Source organism: Sphaeramia orbicularis, chromosome 20 (genome assembly GCF_902148855.1).
Source record: "Sphaeramia orbicularis chromosome 20, fSphaOr1.1, whole genome shotgun sequence".
Lineage (NCBI taxonomy): Eukaryota > Metazoa > Chordata > Actinopteri > Kurtiformes > Apogonidae > Sphaeramia > Sphaeramia orbicularis.
In genome coordinates this window covers 983,512-1,001,193 of record NC_043976.1, presented here as the reverse complement: position 1 = coordinate 1,001,193, position 17,682 = coordinate 983,512, and the positions used below count along the sequence as shown (strand labels likewise).

Genomic DNA, 17,682 nt, shown 5'->3' with positions numbered 1-17,682 from the left:
AAAGTTCCAGTGTCCCTGTACGTCAGCGTCTGTTCTATGTGACTCAGTCCCAGCTGAATGTGTGAGGTTGTCAGGTTCTGTCTCTACGAGGGATGCACCAACGCTGATACCAGTATCGAGTATCTGTCCAATACTGAGCGCATGTACTTCTACTCGTACTCGTAAAAGTGCTCTGATACAAACACACCGATACCACTTTACAGCAGCGTGACGTTCACAGTTCAGTGCAGCAGGTACGTGGCAGAGGAGTCATGTCAGCAGGGTGGAGATGTTTCTAATTAAACAGCAGTGACCAAAGTAACGGTGCCTGAAAGTTACCTTAAGAAGGAGAGAGGGACAGAAGGACAGGTGGACAGAAGGAGAGAGGGACAGAAGGACAGAAGGAGAGAGGGACAGAAGGACAGAAGGAGAGAGGGACAGAAGGACAGGTGGACAGAAGGAGAGAGGGACAGAAGGACAGGTGGACAGAGGGACAGGTGGACAGAAGGACAGAAGGAGAGAGGGACAGAAGGACAGGTGGACAGAAGGACAGAAGGAGAGAGGGACAGAAGGACAGGTGGACAGAGGGACAGAAGGAGAGAGGGACAGAAGGACAGGTGGACAGAGGGACACGTGGACAGCAGGACAGGTGGACAGAGGGACAGAAGGACAGGTGGACAGGTGGACAGAGGGACAGGTGGACAGAAGGAGAGAGGGACAGAAGGACAGGTGGACAGAAGGACAGAAGGAGAGAGGGACAGAAGGAGAGAGGGACAGAAGGACAGGTGGACAGAGGGACAGAAGGACAGGTGGACAGAACGACAGAAGGAGAGAGGGACAGAAGGACAGGTGGACAGAGGGACAGAAGGACAGAGGGACAGAAGGACAGGTGGACAGAGGGACAGAAGGACAGAGGGACAGGTGGACAGAGGGACAGAAGGACAGGTGGACAGAGGGACAGGTGGACAGAAGGACAGAAGGAGAGAGGGACAGAAGGACAGGTGGACAGAAGGACAGAAGGAGAGAGGGACAGAAGGACAGGTGGACAGAAGGACAGAAGGAGAGAGGGACAGAAGGACAGGTGGACAGAGGGACAGAAGGAGAGAGGGACAGAAGGACAGGTGGACAGAGGGACAGAGGGACAGGTGGACAGAACGACAGAAGGAGAGAGGGACAGAAGGACAGGTGGACAGAAGGACAGAGGGACAGAAGGACAGGTGGACAGAGGGACAGAAGGACAGGTGGACAGAGGGACAGAAGGACAGGTAGACAGAAGGACAGAAGGACAGGTGGACAGAAGGAGAGAGGGACAGAAGGACAGAAGGACAGGTGGACAGAGGGACAGGTGGACAGGTAGACAGAAGGAGAGAGGGACAGAAGGACAGGTGGACAGAGGGACAGGTGGACAGAACGACAGAAGGAGAGAGGGACAGAAGGACAGGTGGACAGAGGGACAGAAGGACAGGTGGACAGAAGGACAGAGGGACAGAAGGACAGGTGGACAGAGGGACTCGTGGACAGAAGGACAGAAGGAGAGAGGGACAGAAGGACAGAAGGACAGAGGGACAGAAGGAGAGGTGGACAGAAGGACACGAGGACAGAGGGACAGAAGGAGAGGTGGACAGAAGGACAGGTGGACATAGGGACAGAAGGACAGAAGGAGAGGTGGACAGAAGGACAGGTGGACAGAGGGACACATGGACAGAGGGACAGAAGGACAGGTGGACAGAGGGACAGAAGGACAGGTGGACAGGTAGACAGAAGGAGAGAGGGACAGAAGGACAGGTGGACAGAGGGACAGGTGGACAGAACGACAGAAGGAGAGAGGGACAGAAGGACAGGTGGACAGAGGGACAGAAGGAGAGAGGGACAGAAGGACAGGTGGACAGGTGGACAGAAGAACAGGTGGACAGAAGGACAGAGGGACAGAAGGACAGGTGGACAGAGGGACTCGTGGACAGAAGGACAGAAGGAGAGAGGGACAGAAGGACAGGTGGACAGAGGGACAGAAGGACAGGTGGACAGAAGGACAGAAGGAGAGAGGGACAGAAGGACACGTGGACAGAGGGACAGAGGGACAGAAGGAGAGGTGGACAGAAGGACACGTGGACAGAGGGACAGAAGGACAGAAGGAGAGGTGGACAGAAGGACAGGTGGACAGAGGGAGAGAAGGACAGAAGGAGAGGTGGACAGAAGGACAGGTGGACAGAGGGACAGAAGGAGAGGTGGACAGGTGGACAGGTGGACAGAGGGACAGAAGGACAGGTGGACAGAAGGACACATGGACAGAGGGACAGAAGGACAGGTGGACAGAAGGACAGGTGGACAGAGGGACACGTGGACAGAGGGACAGAAGGACAGGTGGATAGAAGGACAGGTGGACAGAGGGACAGAAGGACAGGTGGACTGAAGGACAGGTGGACTGAAGGACACGTGGACAGAGAGACAGAAGGACAGGTGGACTGAAGGACACGTTGACAGAGGGACAGAAGGACAGGTGGACAGGTAGACAGAGGGACAGAAGGACAGGTGGACAGAAGGACAGGTGGACAGAGGGACACGTGGAAAGAGGGACAGAAGGACAGAAGGACAGGTGGACAGAAGGACACATGGACAGAGGGACAGAAGGACAGGTGGACAGAGGGACAGAAGGACAGAAGGATAGGTGGACAGGTAGACAGAGGGACAGAAGGACAGGTGGACTGAAAGACACGTGGACAGAGAGACAGAAGGACAGGTGGACAGAAGGACACGTGGACAGAGAGACAGAAGGACAGGTGGACAGAAGGACAGGTGGACAGAGGGAAAGAAGGACAGGTGGACAGAAGGACAGGTGGACAGAGGGACAGGTGGACAGGTAGACAGAGGGACAGAAGGACAGGTGGACAGAAGGACAGAGGGACAGGTAGACAGAGGGACAGAAGGACAGGTGGACAGAAGGACAGGTGGACAGAGGGACAGAAGGAGAGAGGGACAGAAGGACAGGTGGACAGAGGGACATGTGGACAGCAGGACAGGTGGACAGAGGGACAGAAGGACAGGTAGACAGGTGGACAGAAGGACAGGTGGACAGAGGGACAGAAGGACAGAGGGACAGAAGGACAGGTGGACAGGTAGACAGAGGGACAGGTGGACAGAAGGACAGGTGGACAGGTAGACAGAGGGACAGAAGGACAGGTGGACAGAAGGACAGAGGGACAGGTGGACAGAAGGACAGGTGGACAGAGGGACAGGTGGACAGAGGGACAGAAGGACAGGTGGACAGAAGGACAGAGGGAGAGAAGGACAGGTGGACAGAAGGACAGGTGGACAGAGGGACAGAAGGACAGGTGAACAGAAGGACAGGTGGACAGAGGGACAGAAGGACAGGTGAACAGAAGGACAGGTGGACAGAAGGACAGGTGGACAGAGGGATAGAAGGACAGGTGGACCTTCTCTCCTCCCAGTCCGTCGATCAGAGCCGTGGCGTTGGCCATCTTGCGTCTGCAGGCCTGGGCGTCGTCCTCCAGGTCCTGTTTCTCCTTCATGGCAGCGTCGTAAAGAGCCTGAAGGCCACAACACATCATTTAATTCAATTCATCCATCCATCCATCCATCTGTTCATTCTTCAGACAGTGACAGTGTAAATGCAGTGGACCTGTACAGCGTCCAGTTCCTGCTGCTTGGCGTCCAGCTGCTCCTGAGCTTTGGCCAGTTCAGACTGAGCCACCACCAGACGGGACTCCTGCAGCGCCAGGTTGGCCTGAACACAACACACACACACGCACGCACGCACGCACACACACACACGCACACACACACACACACACACGCACACACACACACACACACGCACACACACACACACACGCACGCGTACACACACGCACGCACGCACGCACACACACACGCACGCACACACACACACGCACGCACGCACACACACACACAGACACACACGCACACGCACACACACGCACGCACACACACACACACACGCACACACAGACACACATGCACGCACACACACACACACACGCACACACAAACAGACACACACGCACGCACACACACATGCACGCACACACACAGACACACACGCACACACACATGCACACACGCACACACACACAGACACACACGCACGCACACAGACACACACGCACACACACATGCACACACGCACACACACATGCACACACAGACACACATGCACACACACAGACACACACGCACCAGATTTGGTTTATAGACTGCCAATGACCTAGAATAGATGTGATTACATTTTGGGAAAAGTACGTCAAAGTTAAAATTTTCTATGAATTTTTAAAATCTTTCTTTCCCTATTTACATATAATGGGTCAAATTCCCCATGTCTGCAGCAGCTAAACTACTGGCTGAATTCAGACCACATTTGGTTTATAGATTGTCAGTGACCCAGAATAGATCCATCCATTCTCTTCCGCTTATCCGGGGCCGGGTCGCGGGGGTAACAGTCTAAGCAGGGATGCCCAGACTTCCCTCTCCTCAGACTCCTCCTCCAGTTCTTCCGGGGGGACCCCGAGGCGTTCCCAGTCCAGCCCACAGACATAGTCTCTCCAACGTGTCCTAGGTCTTCCCCGAGGTCTCCTCCCGGTGGGACATGCCCAGAACACCTCCCCAGGGAGGAGTCCAGGAGGATCTGAAACAGACGCCCGAGCCACCTCAGCTGGTTCCTCTGGATGTGGAGGAGCAGCGGCTCTACTCCGAGCTCCTCCCTGGTGACTGAGCTCCTCCCCCTATCCCTAAGGGTGCACCCAGCCACCCGACGGAGGAAACTCATTTGGACCGCTTGTATCCGGGATCTGGTCCTTTTGGTCCTGACCCAAAGCTCATGACCATAGGTGAGGGTAGGAACGTAGACTGACCGGTAAATCCAGAGCTTCTCCTCTCGGCTCAGCTCCTTCTGAACCACGACAGACCGGTACAGCGACTGCATCACTGCAGACGCTGCACCCACCCGTCTGTCCATCTGACGCTCCATCCTTCCCTCACTGTGAACCAGACCCAGATACTTGAACTCCTCCACTTGGGGCAAAGACTCCCCACTGACCCGGAGAGGGCAGACCACCGTTTTCCTGTCGAGAACCATGGCCTCGGATTCGGAGGTGCCGATTCTCATCCCGCTCGCTTCACACCCGGCTGCAAACCGCCCCAGGGCACGCTGAAGGTCCAGGTTCGATGAGGCCAACAGGACAACATCATCTGCGAAAAGCACAGATGAAATCCTGTGGTCCCCAAACCGGACCCCCTCCGGCCCCTGGCTGCGCCTAGAAATTCTGTCCATAAAAATTATGAACGGAACCGGTGACAAAGGGCAGCCCTGCCGGAGTCCAACGTGCACCTGGAACAGGTCTGACTTACTGTGAACCAGGCTCCTGCTTCAGTCGTATAAGGACCGGACTGCCCTTAACAAAGGGCCCCGGACCCCATACTCCCGAAGCACCCCCCACAGGATACCATGGGGGACACAGTCAAACGTCTTTTCCAAATCCACAAAACACATGTGGACCGGTTGGGCGAACTCCCATGAACCCTCGAGCACCCGATGGAGAGTATAGAGCTGGTCCAGTGGTCCACGATCGGGACGAAAACCACATTGTTCCTCCTGGATCAGAGGTTGGACTATCGGTCGGATCCTCCTCTCCAGTACCTGGAATAGACTTTCCCCGGGAGGCTGAGGAGTGGGATCCCCCTGTAGTTGGTGCACATCCTCCGGTCCCCCTTCTTAAAAAGGGGGACCACCACCCCGGTCTGCCAGTCCAGAGGGACTGTCCCCGACTGCCACACCATGTTACAGAGACATGTGAGCCAAGACAGTCCTGCACATCCAGACTGACAGGACTCAGGGTGGAGCTCATCCACCCCTGGTACTCTGTCCAACCACCTCTAACCCCTAACCCAGAACAGACATCCTTACATTTTGTGAACAGTACATCATAAGTTACAGTTTTCTAAGAATTTTTATAATCTTCTAATTTACTTTATGGGCAAAATATGTGGGAGGGGCGGGGTTTGTTGTCCCTGGCACCGCTTGCTTGTTTTTATTTGAGCAGTTAAATTATGGGTGAAAAGTGTTCTGTAACGCAAGCGCTACTGAATATGTACCGAATATAATCTGACTGACAACTGATTAATAATGCCTCACACTACTGCATTACAGCAAATGTAATCTGTTACTGTGATGGATTACTTTTGTAACACATTACTCCCAACACTGATGAAAGGTAGATTAAAGACAAAACCCCAGTAAAAAACGAAACAGCACAAAGCCGTCCTGCAGGTGTGGCTTCCACCTGTGGAAGTACCTTCAGAGGCAGGACCTCCTTGTTGATGGCGAAGAAGTCCACCATGGCCTCGGTCCAGGAGCACAGTCCGGCCACGTTCCCGCAGATCCGCTTGGCCGAGTCTAGGTTGTAGTCGTCCATGCCCAGGTACGGAGCCAGCAGCTCCACCACCTCCTCTGTGATGGAGTCCTGACGCACAAACGCCACAAACACACAGCGTTTGCATTCAGCAGACATGTTCATGGGGTTTCCTTCTACACCCACAGTCTCCACCTGTCAAACAACCTACTGAACACACACAGCCTCCACCTGTCAAACAACCTACTGAACACACACAGCCTCCACCTGTCAAACAACCTACTGAACACACACAGCCTCCACCTGTCAAACATAACTACTGAACACACACAGCCTCCACCTGTCAAACAACCTACTGAACACACACAGCCTCCACCTGTCAAACATAAACTACTGAACACACACAGCCTCCACCTGTCAAACAAACTACTGAACACACACAGCCTCCACCTGTCAAACAACCTACTGAACACACACAGCCTCCACCTGTCAAACAAACTACTGAACACACACAGCCTCCACCTGTCAAACAACCTACTGAACACACACAGCCTCCACCTGTCAAACATAAACTACTGAACACACACAGCCTCCACCTGTCAACAACTACTGAACACACACAGCCTCCACCTGTCAACAAACTACTGAACACACACGCCTCCACCTGTCAAACAAACTACTGAACACACACAGCCTCCACCTGTCAAACACAACTACTGAACAACACAACAGCCTCCACCTGTCAACAACCTACTGAACCCCACAGCCTCCACCTGTCAAACAACCTACTGACCACAGCCCCACGGTCAAACACAAACTACTGAAACACACACAGCCTACTAACACACAGCCTCACCTGTCAAACTACTGACACACAGCCTCCACCTGTCAAACAAACTACTGAACACACAGCCTCCACCTGTCAAACAACCTACTGAACACACACAGCCTCCACCTGTCAAACAACCTACTGAACACACAGCCTCCACCTGTCAAACAAACTACCGAACACCCACAGCCTCCACCTGTCAAACAACCTACTGAACACACACAGCCTCCACCTGTCAAACAAACTACTGAACACCCACAGCCTCCACCTGTCAAACAAACTACTGAACACACACAGCCTCCACCTGTCAAACACAACCTACTGAACACCCACAGCCTCCACCTGTCAAACAACCTACTGAACACACAGTCTCCACCTGTCAAACACAAACTACTGAACACACACAGCCTCCACCTGTCAAACACAAACTACTGAACACACACAGCCTCCACCTGTCAAACAAACTACTGAACACACAGCCTCCACCTGTCAAACAACCTACTGAACACACACAGCCTCCACCTGTCAAACACAAACTACTGAACACACACAGCCTCCACCTGTCAAACAACCTACTGAACACACACAGCCTCCACCTGTCAAACAACCTACTGAAAACACACAGCCTCCACCTGTCAAACAAACTACTGAACACACACAGCCTCCACCTGTCAAACACAAACTACTGAACACACACAGCCTCCACCTGTCAAACACAAACTACTGAACACACACAGCCTCCACCTGTCAAACAACCTACTGAACACACACAGCCTCCACCTGTCAAACAACCTACTGAACACACACAGCCTCCACCTGTCAAACAACCTACTGAACACACACAGCCTCCACCTGTCAAACAACCTACTGAACACACACAGCCTCCACCTGTCAAACACAAACTACTGAACACACATGGAACACAGTGGAACCATGAATCTGAGGCTTTGGAACATTCACAGAATCTGTTCGATTACAACAGAACGAAGCAATAACCTGTTCACATGTCAGTCATTTCTCCTCTTCTGTTTACTTATTTAATATTACCTGCACTTTGCTGTTTTTTTCTATTTAAATGTGTTTTTCTGCTTTGAATGTCTATTTGTATTGTAAATGTATGTTTTTGTATTGTAAATGTGTGTTTTTCTGTTTTAAATGTGTGTGTTTTTCTATTTTAAATCTGTGTTTTTCTATTTTAAATGTATGTTTTTGTATTTTAAATTTGTTTTTTCTGTTTTAAATGTGTTTTTCTATTTTACATCTATGTATTTTTCTGTTTTAAATGTGTGTGTGTTTTTCTGTTTTAATTGTGTTTTTCTATATTAAATGTGTGTTTTTCTGTTTTAAATATGTGTTTTTCTGTTTTAATGTATGTTTTCTGTTTTAAATGTGTTTTTTTTCTGTTTTAAATGTGTGTTTTTCTGTTTTAAATGTGTTTTTTTCTGTTTTAAATGTGTGTGTTTAAATGTTTATTTCTCTGTGGATTATATTTGGGTTCTTCATCCTACATATTGAATGTTAATAGAGCATCTTGGATCTTCGTGGGTCTGATTTTAGGACTGGATACCAAACGGAACCAGGACATTCCAGGTCAGACATTGGTGTAACTGTAGATTGACATGAGGCCTTCTAGTGACAGACAGATGGACAGACAGATGGACAGACACGCTGACACTTCAGGGTTTTTCCAGCTATAAACACACAGACGACGGATGCCAGCTTCACTAATCCGCAGCTTAACAACTGACAGACTATACTAGCAGAGCAGGTGATGAAATCAGAGGGGAGTTTCCCATCACGCCGTTGGTGCTTTCTATCTTTGTTCAGCGGCTGATGGTGTGGTTAAAAGGGGACCGGATTGTGACCTTGCTGAAGTTGAGCAACATGCTGAGGAAGGCCGAGTTCTGCATCAGCTTCATGGCCTCGGACCACGACGGCTTCGGACACGGCCTCTCGGGGTCCGGGGTCACCAGGTCGATCTGACAGGAAAATGAAAACGGGTGTGAAAGGCAAGGCAAGGCAAGTTTATTTGTATAGCACATTTCAGCAACAAGGCAATTCAAGGTGAAAACAGAAGACGCGATGACCCGTGAGGCGGGTTTGCGAAGGCGGAGTTACCTTCCTCTGGAACAGCAGCAGCACGGCGTCCATGATCCTCATGATGAGGTGTGGAGGCTTCTGCAGCTTCCTGACGGTGGCGATGTCGGCCGGTTTGATGGTCTGAGCGGGAACATTTTACAGACAGACAAACAGAGCCAGAGAACACATCAATAAACACTGGGACTAATCTCATATGTTTCTGAAGAACTTTGCAAAAGTCCAGCTTTTATTTCTCCAGGACAGTTTATTTCTAAAGCACATTCAAAACAACGCTAAGTGGCCAAAGTGCTGCACAAAAAGATAAAGGCAAAAATACAAGATACGATAAAACTAGTAAAAAAAAAAAAAAACGTTCCAGTGTCCCTGTCCGTCAGTGTCCTGTTCGATGTGAATCAGTCCCAGTTGAATGTGTGAGGCTGTCAGCTTCTGTTCTATGTTCCAGTCCTGTGGTCTGGATGCACATCAATCTAACAACAGAAGTGGGTGGGACTTTCACTGGAGGATTACAAAATTGAAAAATCCAAAATTTTTCAAAACTGCGAACAAACTTTGTAGACATTGTCACAAAGAAGATTCATGTAAAATTTTTAAATGAATCCAAGCAGCAGTTTCAGAGAAGATGTTTGAAGGGTCATGACTGAAAGGACAAGATTCCAGATACAAGCGGTCGAAATGAGTTTCCTCCGTAGTGGGGCTGGGTCCACCCTTAGAGACGGGGGGAGGAGCTCGGAGTAGAGCCGCTGTTCCTTCACATCCAGAGGGGCCAGCTGAGGTGGATCACACATCTGTTTCAGACACCTCACTGAGGAGGTGTTCCGGACATGCCCTGCCTGGAGGAGACCTTGGAGGAGACCTTAGGGAAGACCTAGGAAACGCTGGAGAGACCATGTCTCTGGGCTGGCATGGATGGATGGATGGATGGATGGATGAAGAAATTGTTGACAAAGATGAAGGTGACAAAGACGATGCTGGACTTCCCAGTGACCCATGGCCCATTGGCCGGTGAGATAAAAAGAATAAAAATAAAATACAGTAAAACTAACAGCAGTGCATGTGCATGTAAACACATCAGCTCCGACGATTACAATTATCTGATTACTCCCAGTCATCAGATTTACTGGGGTTTGATATGTTCAGGGACTTCACCACGTGGTCAGTGGTCAGGGGTCAGAGGTCAAAGGTCAGTTGTCAAGGGTCAGAGGTCAGGGGTCGACCCACTGCCTTCTGTCTGTGTAAAAGTGTACCTGTAGTGCCTCCTCTGCTGCCGCCAGCGCTGGTTTGGCTGCCTCCAGTTTGGATTCTGCCATTGCTTTATCGACTTCTATCTCATCCACGATGATCTGGGCTTTGTCCTTCACCTTCTGCACCTGCTGCTTCACCTGAACACACACACACACACACACACACACACACACACACACACACACACGGCTGGTTACGACCTTTGACCCTCCCACATCATGTGCATCAGACAGGACGCTCCACATTTAGTGTCCATGCGATCATTCACACTGAACTGACTACACTGTGGGAAATCCTGAGGTGGGGGTTTTGTTTCTGCACCTTCTCTGCAGCCTGGGCTTTGACCCTGACCTCCTGCAGGACCACGTCTGCCTTCTCAGAGGCGACAGCGAGCTCCTTTTCCTTCACGACCAGCTGTTCTGAGAGCTCAGACACCGACTGCTCCGCCTCCATCAGTTTACTCAGACCTAAACGACGACACATTATGGACCAAAAACACATGACACACTCGTCCAGGTAACAGGATGTCATTTTGATGTCCGATCCGCTGTCAACAGTTCTGCTCAGTTCTGATGGTCACATGATTAGGCGCATTTCCACCGCAGGAATATTCGGGGTAGGGTTATGGGGGCGGGGCCATTGATGCGAGTTTCCATTGTAGGAACCGCCCACCCCCCCGGATCAAATTACAGGAACCTTTACGGGTCTAACCGAGTCCCTGTTTCAGGGTAGGTACTCCAGACGGCCCTGAAAACCCCTGGGCGGAGCTTAAAGGTTTACTGGATGCTGACTGGGTAGACTCAGAGCAGGAAAGGAAACAAGTGGCATTTTTAACCCTTAACGACCCAAATATCCACCTTTAACCTAAACCATCTACTGATCTAAACTGTTCAATACCTGTTGATCCACTAATCCTAATGAATTTCACTGAAAAAAAAAAAAAAATCCAAGATAGAGAGGATAATATTATGATGGTGATAAATCACTTAAGGAAGGTTAAATAGACAGAAAACATAATTTAGGAACTGCCACAAAAGTAGCACTGGGTCTTTAAGGGATCAAATACATGATAACTTTTATTCACCCTTAGATGCATGAGTGGGTGAAAATGACCCCGTCAGGTTGTTTTATTGTAATGTATCTTTGTCATGAAAATGTGTTATTATTTCATATTTTAGGTACTCCTCAAAAAACATCCATGGAGTTGGATCAATGACAGTGGATGGACACATTGGGTTTGTATTCAGTTAATGAGAGATTTGCTGAAAAAGTCACTTTTTCTTCAGTTTTCTGTGTTTCTGATATAATAAACTGCAGCTTATTGCACTGCTCTGCAGAGCCACTCACTCGCTCTTGCACAAGCCTCTTTGCACCTTGCACTTCACTCTCCTGTTTTTGTTCTGGACTTCAGTGTGTACTGTGTTTAGGTTAGGTTAGGGCTGTAAATGTGCCATTATTTTATGTAGGTATTTTAAAGCCAAATTTTAGACGTGTATTTTACTTTATTTTTTAAATTAGCCTTAGATTTCAGTCGATTTTAATGTATTCATTTATTTATTAGTTATTTATTCTATATTGCTATGGCTAATACGGGTCCTCAGTAACTAGTTTTGTTCTTTCTCTGTGATGGAATAATAAATAAACTCCTTTGAATCCTTTGAATAACCTTTGAATTTACTCTGAGCTTTAATGAATATCTACATGATCAGTGGATTAAATATTGGAAAATACCTGATTTTCACTGAAAAAACACATAATACAGAGGATAATATTATAATAAATGGTGATAAATCACTTAAGGAAGGTTAAATCTAAAGAAAAATTCCTTTGGAAACTGCCACATAAGTACCTTATGGGTTAAAGCCCTGCAGACGACGAGTAGTAAATATTAGGAATTGGGATATCGATGGATTTTTTAATCAAAAGAGTAATTTATAGGTGGACCGACGCAGATGTGCAGCCACTGCTTGGACTCTAGGGCCAAATCGGTCGTGCAATGATCACAACTAATTAATTAATCTGCAGTGCAGACACGGCAGCCAAGTGGGGGGACGTTCGTATACACTGACCCCCGTCCCCCTTGTACCTCCAAGTTCCTGCGGTGAAAACACGTCTGCTGTGTCCGTGTGTTACCGGTCTTCATGCGTTCTGCCAGCGTCCCCACATGAGCGATCTTCTCGCTGTAGATGATCTTGTAGCTGTTGATGAAGGACAGGTAGGATCTCGGGGTCACAAACGTCTGACGCCGAAAACGCTCAAAGTACTCGGAGCATTTCTCCGCCACCAGGTCCTGAGGGGCAGATGGGGTCACGTGATCAGCACCGTGAACATATTAAGAACACGCAGATGGTCACAGGGTGGTGAGGTCTACCTGGAAAGTTCCCATGGTAACCACCATGCTCTGCTTCACGTCGTCCGAGCAGCGCAGATCCTGGTACTGAGACAGGAAGTGCTGCGAGACGGCCACCAGGGCGTCCCGAGGCCAGCGCTGGAACCAGTCCACGGTGCAGCCAGAGATCAGGCCCGGGAACTGAGGTCAAAGGTCACATGGTCACATTTAATCCATTCTGTCCATTCACTCATGTGTCTGGTCATGTGACAGCATTAACCTACAAAGACTAATATTACGAAAGGCCTAGATTTATTCCCTCTGACAGGAGGCATTGTGATCACTTTGCTTTGTATGTTTGTTTGGTTTGTTTGTGTTTGTTTGTTTGTTTGTTTTCATCTTTAGTGTAAAACTCTTCCACCCATCTTTCCCAGATCTTCCCCACAGATAGGCCTAGGCCCTGGGACCAGCCCAGTCCATTTTGGTCCCAGTAGGACAAAGTTCAAGGTCACAGCAAGGTCACAGCATCTACAGTTTTCCATCTGTCATCACTGAGACATTTTCCAAAATTCATCCAAAATTCCAAACGACTCCGATTCTCCTCCAGTTGGATCCACCTGTAGCTTAGAACAATCTCTTGTATGTGGAACTAAATTGTCCACATCCACTGTGGAATGTGGACTCTGTGGACATTTACACTGAACACTGAAAATCCCATTTCCCACACATTTAAAATTAGAACTCAACTAATATTGGTGTGAATTGAATCTAATTGGACAGACACATGACTGGGACCAGGTTCAACTGTTTCTGTGTATGGAACAACCTGGAAACTGTTGGATTCAAACAAAAAGAGTGGATCCACACATGCACAGCGTTCGGGGTGAAGGGGGAGGTTTGCATTTTCTGAACACTTGTTTATGTTGTTTTTGCAATAAGTGTCAGAAAATGTTTCTTTCTTATTCTTTTGCATCTTTTTCCAGGAAGAACTTAACTTTCAATATCTGTCCAATAATTATCATTATTATATGTAATAAATGCTTAAAACAGGGTGTTATAAAAAAAAAAAACGGGTTTGAACTTCATATTTATTATGAAAAACCAATTGTAAATTGAAACTTTCCTCTGTTTTCCATGTGTTCAAATATTTGAGTTTGTCTAGATCATTGTGTGTCCATGTTCTTCTTCTTTTTGGTTCTTTGGTGTCATTTGGATCCTGTTGATAGTCTGTGTTCACTTTCTGTCTAGTTGTAGACAGAACCCTTCATTTCACTGACAAAAACATCCATCATTTGATTCAAACACACACGCTGCATCTGTGTATGAACTGGAGAGATCTGCACAGAGATTTACACATATGTACAAATATCATTTGTCCCATCTACCGTTAAGTTTTGAAATAGCCTGTAAATGAGCTTGTCAGGAACAATGTACCATTAACTATGATGCCTTTTTTTAAAAAACTGTATTTATTGCATTTATTGTACTATGTGAGACTGATTATTTTGGTGATATGTGAGACAGGTACACTTCTGCTGCAAATTAAATTGCCCTTCAGGGACATTAAAGATTTTTCAATTCAATAAATTTATACATTTGCAGCCAAAATACAACTACCAATGTACGACACAAACCAGAAAAACAGTGAAAAAAGAAAACTCCACAAAAACACCCCATAACAACACTATAACTATTATATACAATTATTTACATGAATTCATCACTAAAACACAGTTAAAACCTCGCTAAAACTGCTGCTAAAAGTAATAAAAATCTCCCATGTCTCTCTCACTGACTGCACTCTGCTGCTCTCTGCTCCACCCAATTCCACCCCTCCCCCTCAGCCACTGCAGGCCTCTACCCTAAAGAGTTATAGACCAATAGAAAGAACCTGATCTAAGCTAACAGATGATGTGCCAATATTGCAAACTGTTCATGAGTCACAATAATTTGAATGACACTAAATTGTGGCGCCAGAGACACGACGGTCCTAAAAGCGTTCATTTAATCAGTGTGAGTGAGAACAAAGCTCTAAATATGAACATGTGATTTACTGAGCTGGTTTCTGACCTTTAAGGCTCTGGTGCGGAATTTCTCGCCAACAGGTGAGAAGCAGAGGACGACATGTAGGTTACTGCGAACTCTGGACAGGAAGTAGTCGTAGAGGTTTTCTGGGGTCGGGGGTCGGCGGGGGTGCTGTTTCTTCATGACGGGGATCAGATCCTGCGTGATGTCGTCCAGTTCGTCACGAGCAAACAGGTTGGAAACTTCGCCGCTGGCCAGGACGTTGTTCATATACTCTGAAGAAGAGGCGGAGTCAAACAGGAGACGACCTACGGGACAGCGAAGGCATCGTGTCCAGTCTGGATTTAAAGCTCACCCAGGAAAGCCTCGTCTTTGATGTCGTTGTCCGTGAACAGGAAGGTGACGCCTTTTCCCTGCTGACCGGCGATGCGGTACAAAGCCTTCAGGTCCTCCAGCAGGTTCGAGCATCCATACGACCTGGAGACACGGGAGTGAACATGATGGACGGACATAAGTGGGTTAAAATGACCCGTGTTAAAATCTGTGTGTGTTTATGACACTTTTGTCATTTTTGAGTGAGTGTTTGACTGAGTCTTCTGGTTTTGCTGCTGAATGAATCAAAGGTTTAGATGTAATTCCATTGTAAATGAATGCAGGTCATTTTGACCCACCTATGGAAGCTTACAGTAAACAAACAAACTAAAACTTCATAAAATGTATAACGTAGGTAAGTTAAAACTAGGGACGGGTAAAAAAAATTGGTTTAATCGATTTTGGATCAATTTTTTTTAAATTTTGTGTAACTGATTAATGGCGGATGAGATCGATTTTTCAGAGCGAGACCACGAGTAAATGACCCGGAAACCGCCGATGCGGAAGCGCGGCCGGCTCCGTCTTGTGAGCCCCTCACGGAGTCTTGGTTGTGCTTGTGACGGTTCTGGTGTGGGAGGGACACGGAGGAAGGGTGTGGAAAACCCCTCAGTGGGAGAAAGGGTGTGGAAAACCCCTCAGTGGGAGGAAGGGTGGGGTAAACCCCTCAGTGGGAGGAAGGGTGTGGAAAACCCCTCAGTGGGAGGAAGGGTGGGGTAAACCCCTCAGTGGGAGGAAGGGTGTGGAAAACCCCTCAGTGGGAGGAAGGGTGGGGAAAACCCCTCAGTGGGAGGAAGGGTGGGGTAAACCCCTCAGTGGGAGGAAGGGTGGGGTAAACCCCTCAGTGGGAGGTCCTTCTGGCCTCAAACTGGAACCTGTAGTGTGGGGGAACTGGCCGGCAGAGGTGGGTCGCAGAAGCCCGCTGTTCTAGAAATATTAACTTGGATCACCTGTGGCTGAGGGTGGAGTTAGAGGAATAGTAACGCTGAAATCACGAAGCTCTGCCCACCCTCCCCCTCCAGTGAGTTTCTTGTACCAAGGGCCCAACATGAGTCTGTTTCGGGGGGGCAAACTGGTGTCAGTGCCCCAGGGTGACAGTAATGAGCCTTAAGGCTGGAAACAGCAGGAATAAAACAGAGGAAAGAAGAAGAAGTCTGATCTGATCCACTGGAGAAACATGGACATGTTTGTGTGTGTTCGTTAAACACACGTTTGAGTCTGTTCGTTAAACACACGTTTGAGTCTGTTCGTTAAACACACGTTTGAGTCTGTTCGTTAAACACACGTTTGAGTCTGTTCGTTAAACACACGTTTGAGTCTGTTCGTTAAACACATGTTTGAGTCTATTCATTAAACACATGTTTGAGTCTGTTCATTAAACACATGTTTGAGTCTGTTCATTAAACACATGTTTGAGTCTGTTCATTAAACACGTTTGTGTTCATTATTTCAGAGCAGATTCTACTGTTTTCTGCTGAAATGTCAGATTTATTTCCTTTCTAAAATCAGTATTGATTCTGTGTTGCATAGCTGCAGTAGTCAAATAATCAAGTTACAACTCATAATTGTACTTTGGTGTCACTAAATGAATCCGAATCAATCAGTTAACACTGAATCAAATCGAATCAAATCACAATTAATCGATTCAGAAGCTTATGAATCGAAATCGAATCGATTAAGGAAATTGGCCATGATACCCAGTCCTAGTTAAAACATTTAATGGCATGACGTCAATAACATGTTTTCTGAGGAGTACCTAAAATATGAAACAATAACACATTTTCATGACAAAGATATTACAATAAAACGACCTGACGGGGTCATTTTGACCCACTCATGCATCTAAGGGTGAATAAAAGTTATCATGTATTTAAACCCTTAAAGACCCAGTGCTACTTTTGTGGCAGTTCCTAAATTATGTTTTCTGTCTATTTAACCTTCCTTAAGTGATTTATCACCATCATAATATTATCCTCTCTATCTTGGATTTTTTTTTTTCAGTGAAATTCAAGTATTTTCCATTTTTTATATTACTGATCATGTACTTTAATCATCATGCTGAGATTACATTTGAGGGTTATTAGAAAAGAAAAAAAAAACAGAGAAAACCGGAAAAAAGTGACTTTTTCAGTCAAACCCCTAATGAACTGAACATAAACCCAGTGTGTCCATCCACTGGCACTGATCCAACTCCATGAGTTTTACTGGTGAATCAATGTTGTAGAAGATGACGGTGTTTCCACGGTAACTACAGAGCCTCTGAACGTCCAAATGGGTCATATCTGATGACCATGAAAAGATGAAGAACTGTATGTGACACCAATTATTGACATGGACTGTTAGGATTAGTGGATCAACAGGGATTAAACAGTTTAGATCAGTAGATGGTTTAGGTTAAAGGTGGACGTTTGGGTCTGTAAGGGTTA

General features: G+C 47.6%; 1 protein-coding gene across 1 annotated transcript in view; it reads right to left on the bottom strand.

Moving 5' to 3' along the window:
• Positions 1-17,682, bottom strand: part of dnah5l (dynein, axonemal, heavy chain 5 like) — a 132,037-nt gene that overhangs the window by 23,479 nt on the left and 90,876 nt on the right. The window contains exons 63-73 of the mRNA XM_030123886.1: positions 15,243-15,364; positions 14,933-15,162; positions 12,905-13,063; positions 12,667-12,823; positions 10,855-11,000; positions 10,536-10,670; positions 9,310-9,411; positions 9,057-9,170; positions 6,306-6,473; positions 3,617-3,721; positions 3,411-3,524 (exon numbers count right to left, since the gene is read on the bottom strand). Of these exons, the coding sequence (XP_029979746.1) occupies positions 3,411-3,524; positions 3,617-3,721; positions 6,306-6,473; positions 9,057-9,170; positions 9,310-9,411; positions 10,536-10,670; positions 10,855-11,000; positions 12,667-12,823; positions 12,905-13,063; positions 14,933-15,162; positions 15,243-15,364 (1,552 nt within the window). The remainder of the gene's footprint in view (positions 1-3,410; positions 3,525-3,616; positions 3,722-6,305; positions 6,474-9,056; positions 9,171-9,309; positions 9,412-10,535; positions 10,671-10,854; positions 11,001-12,666; positions 12,824-12,904; positions 13,064-14,932; positions 15,163-15,242; positions 15,365-17,682) is intronic.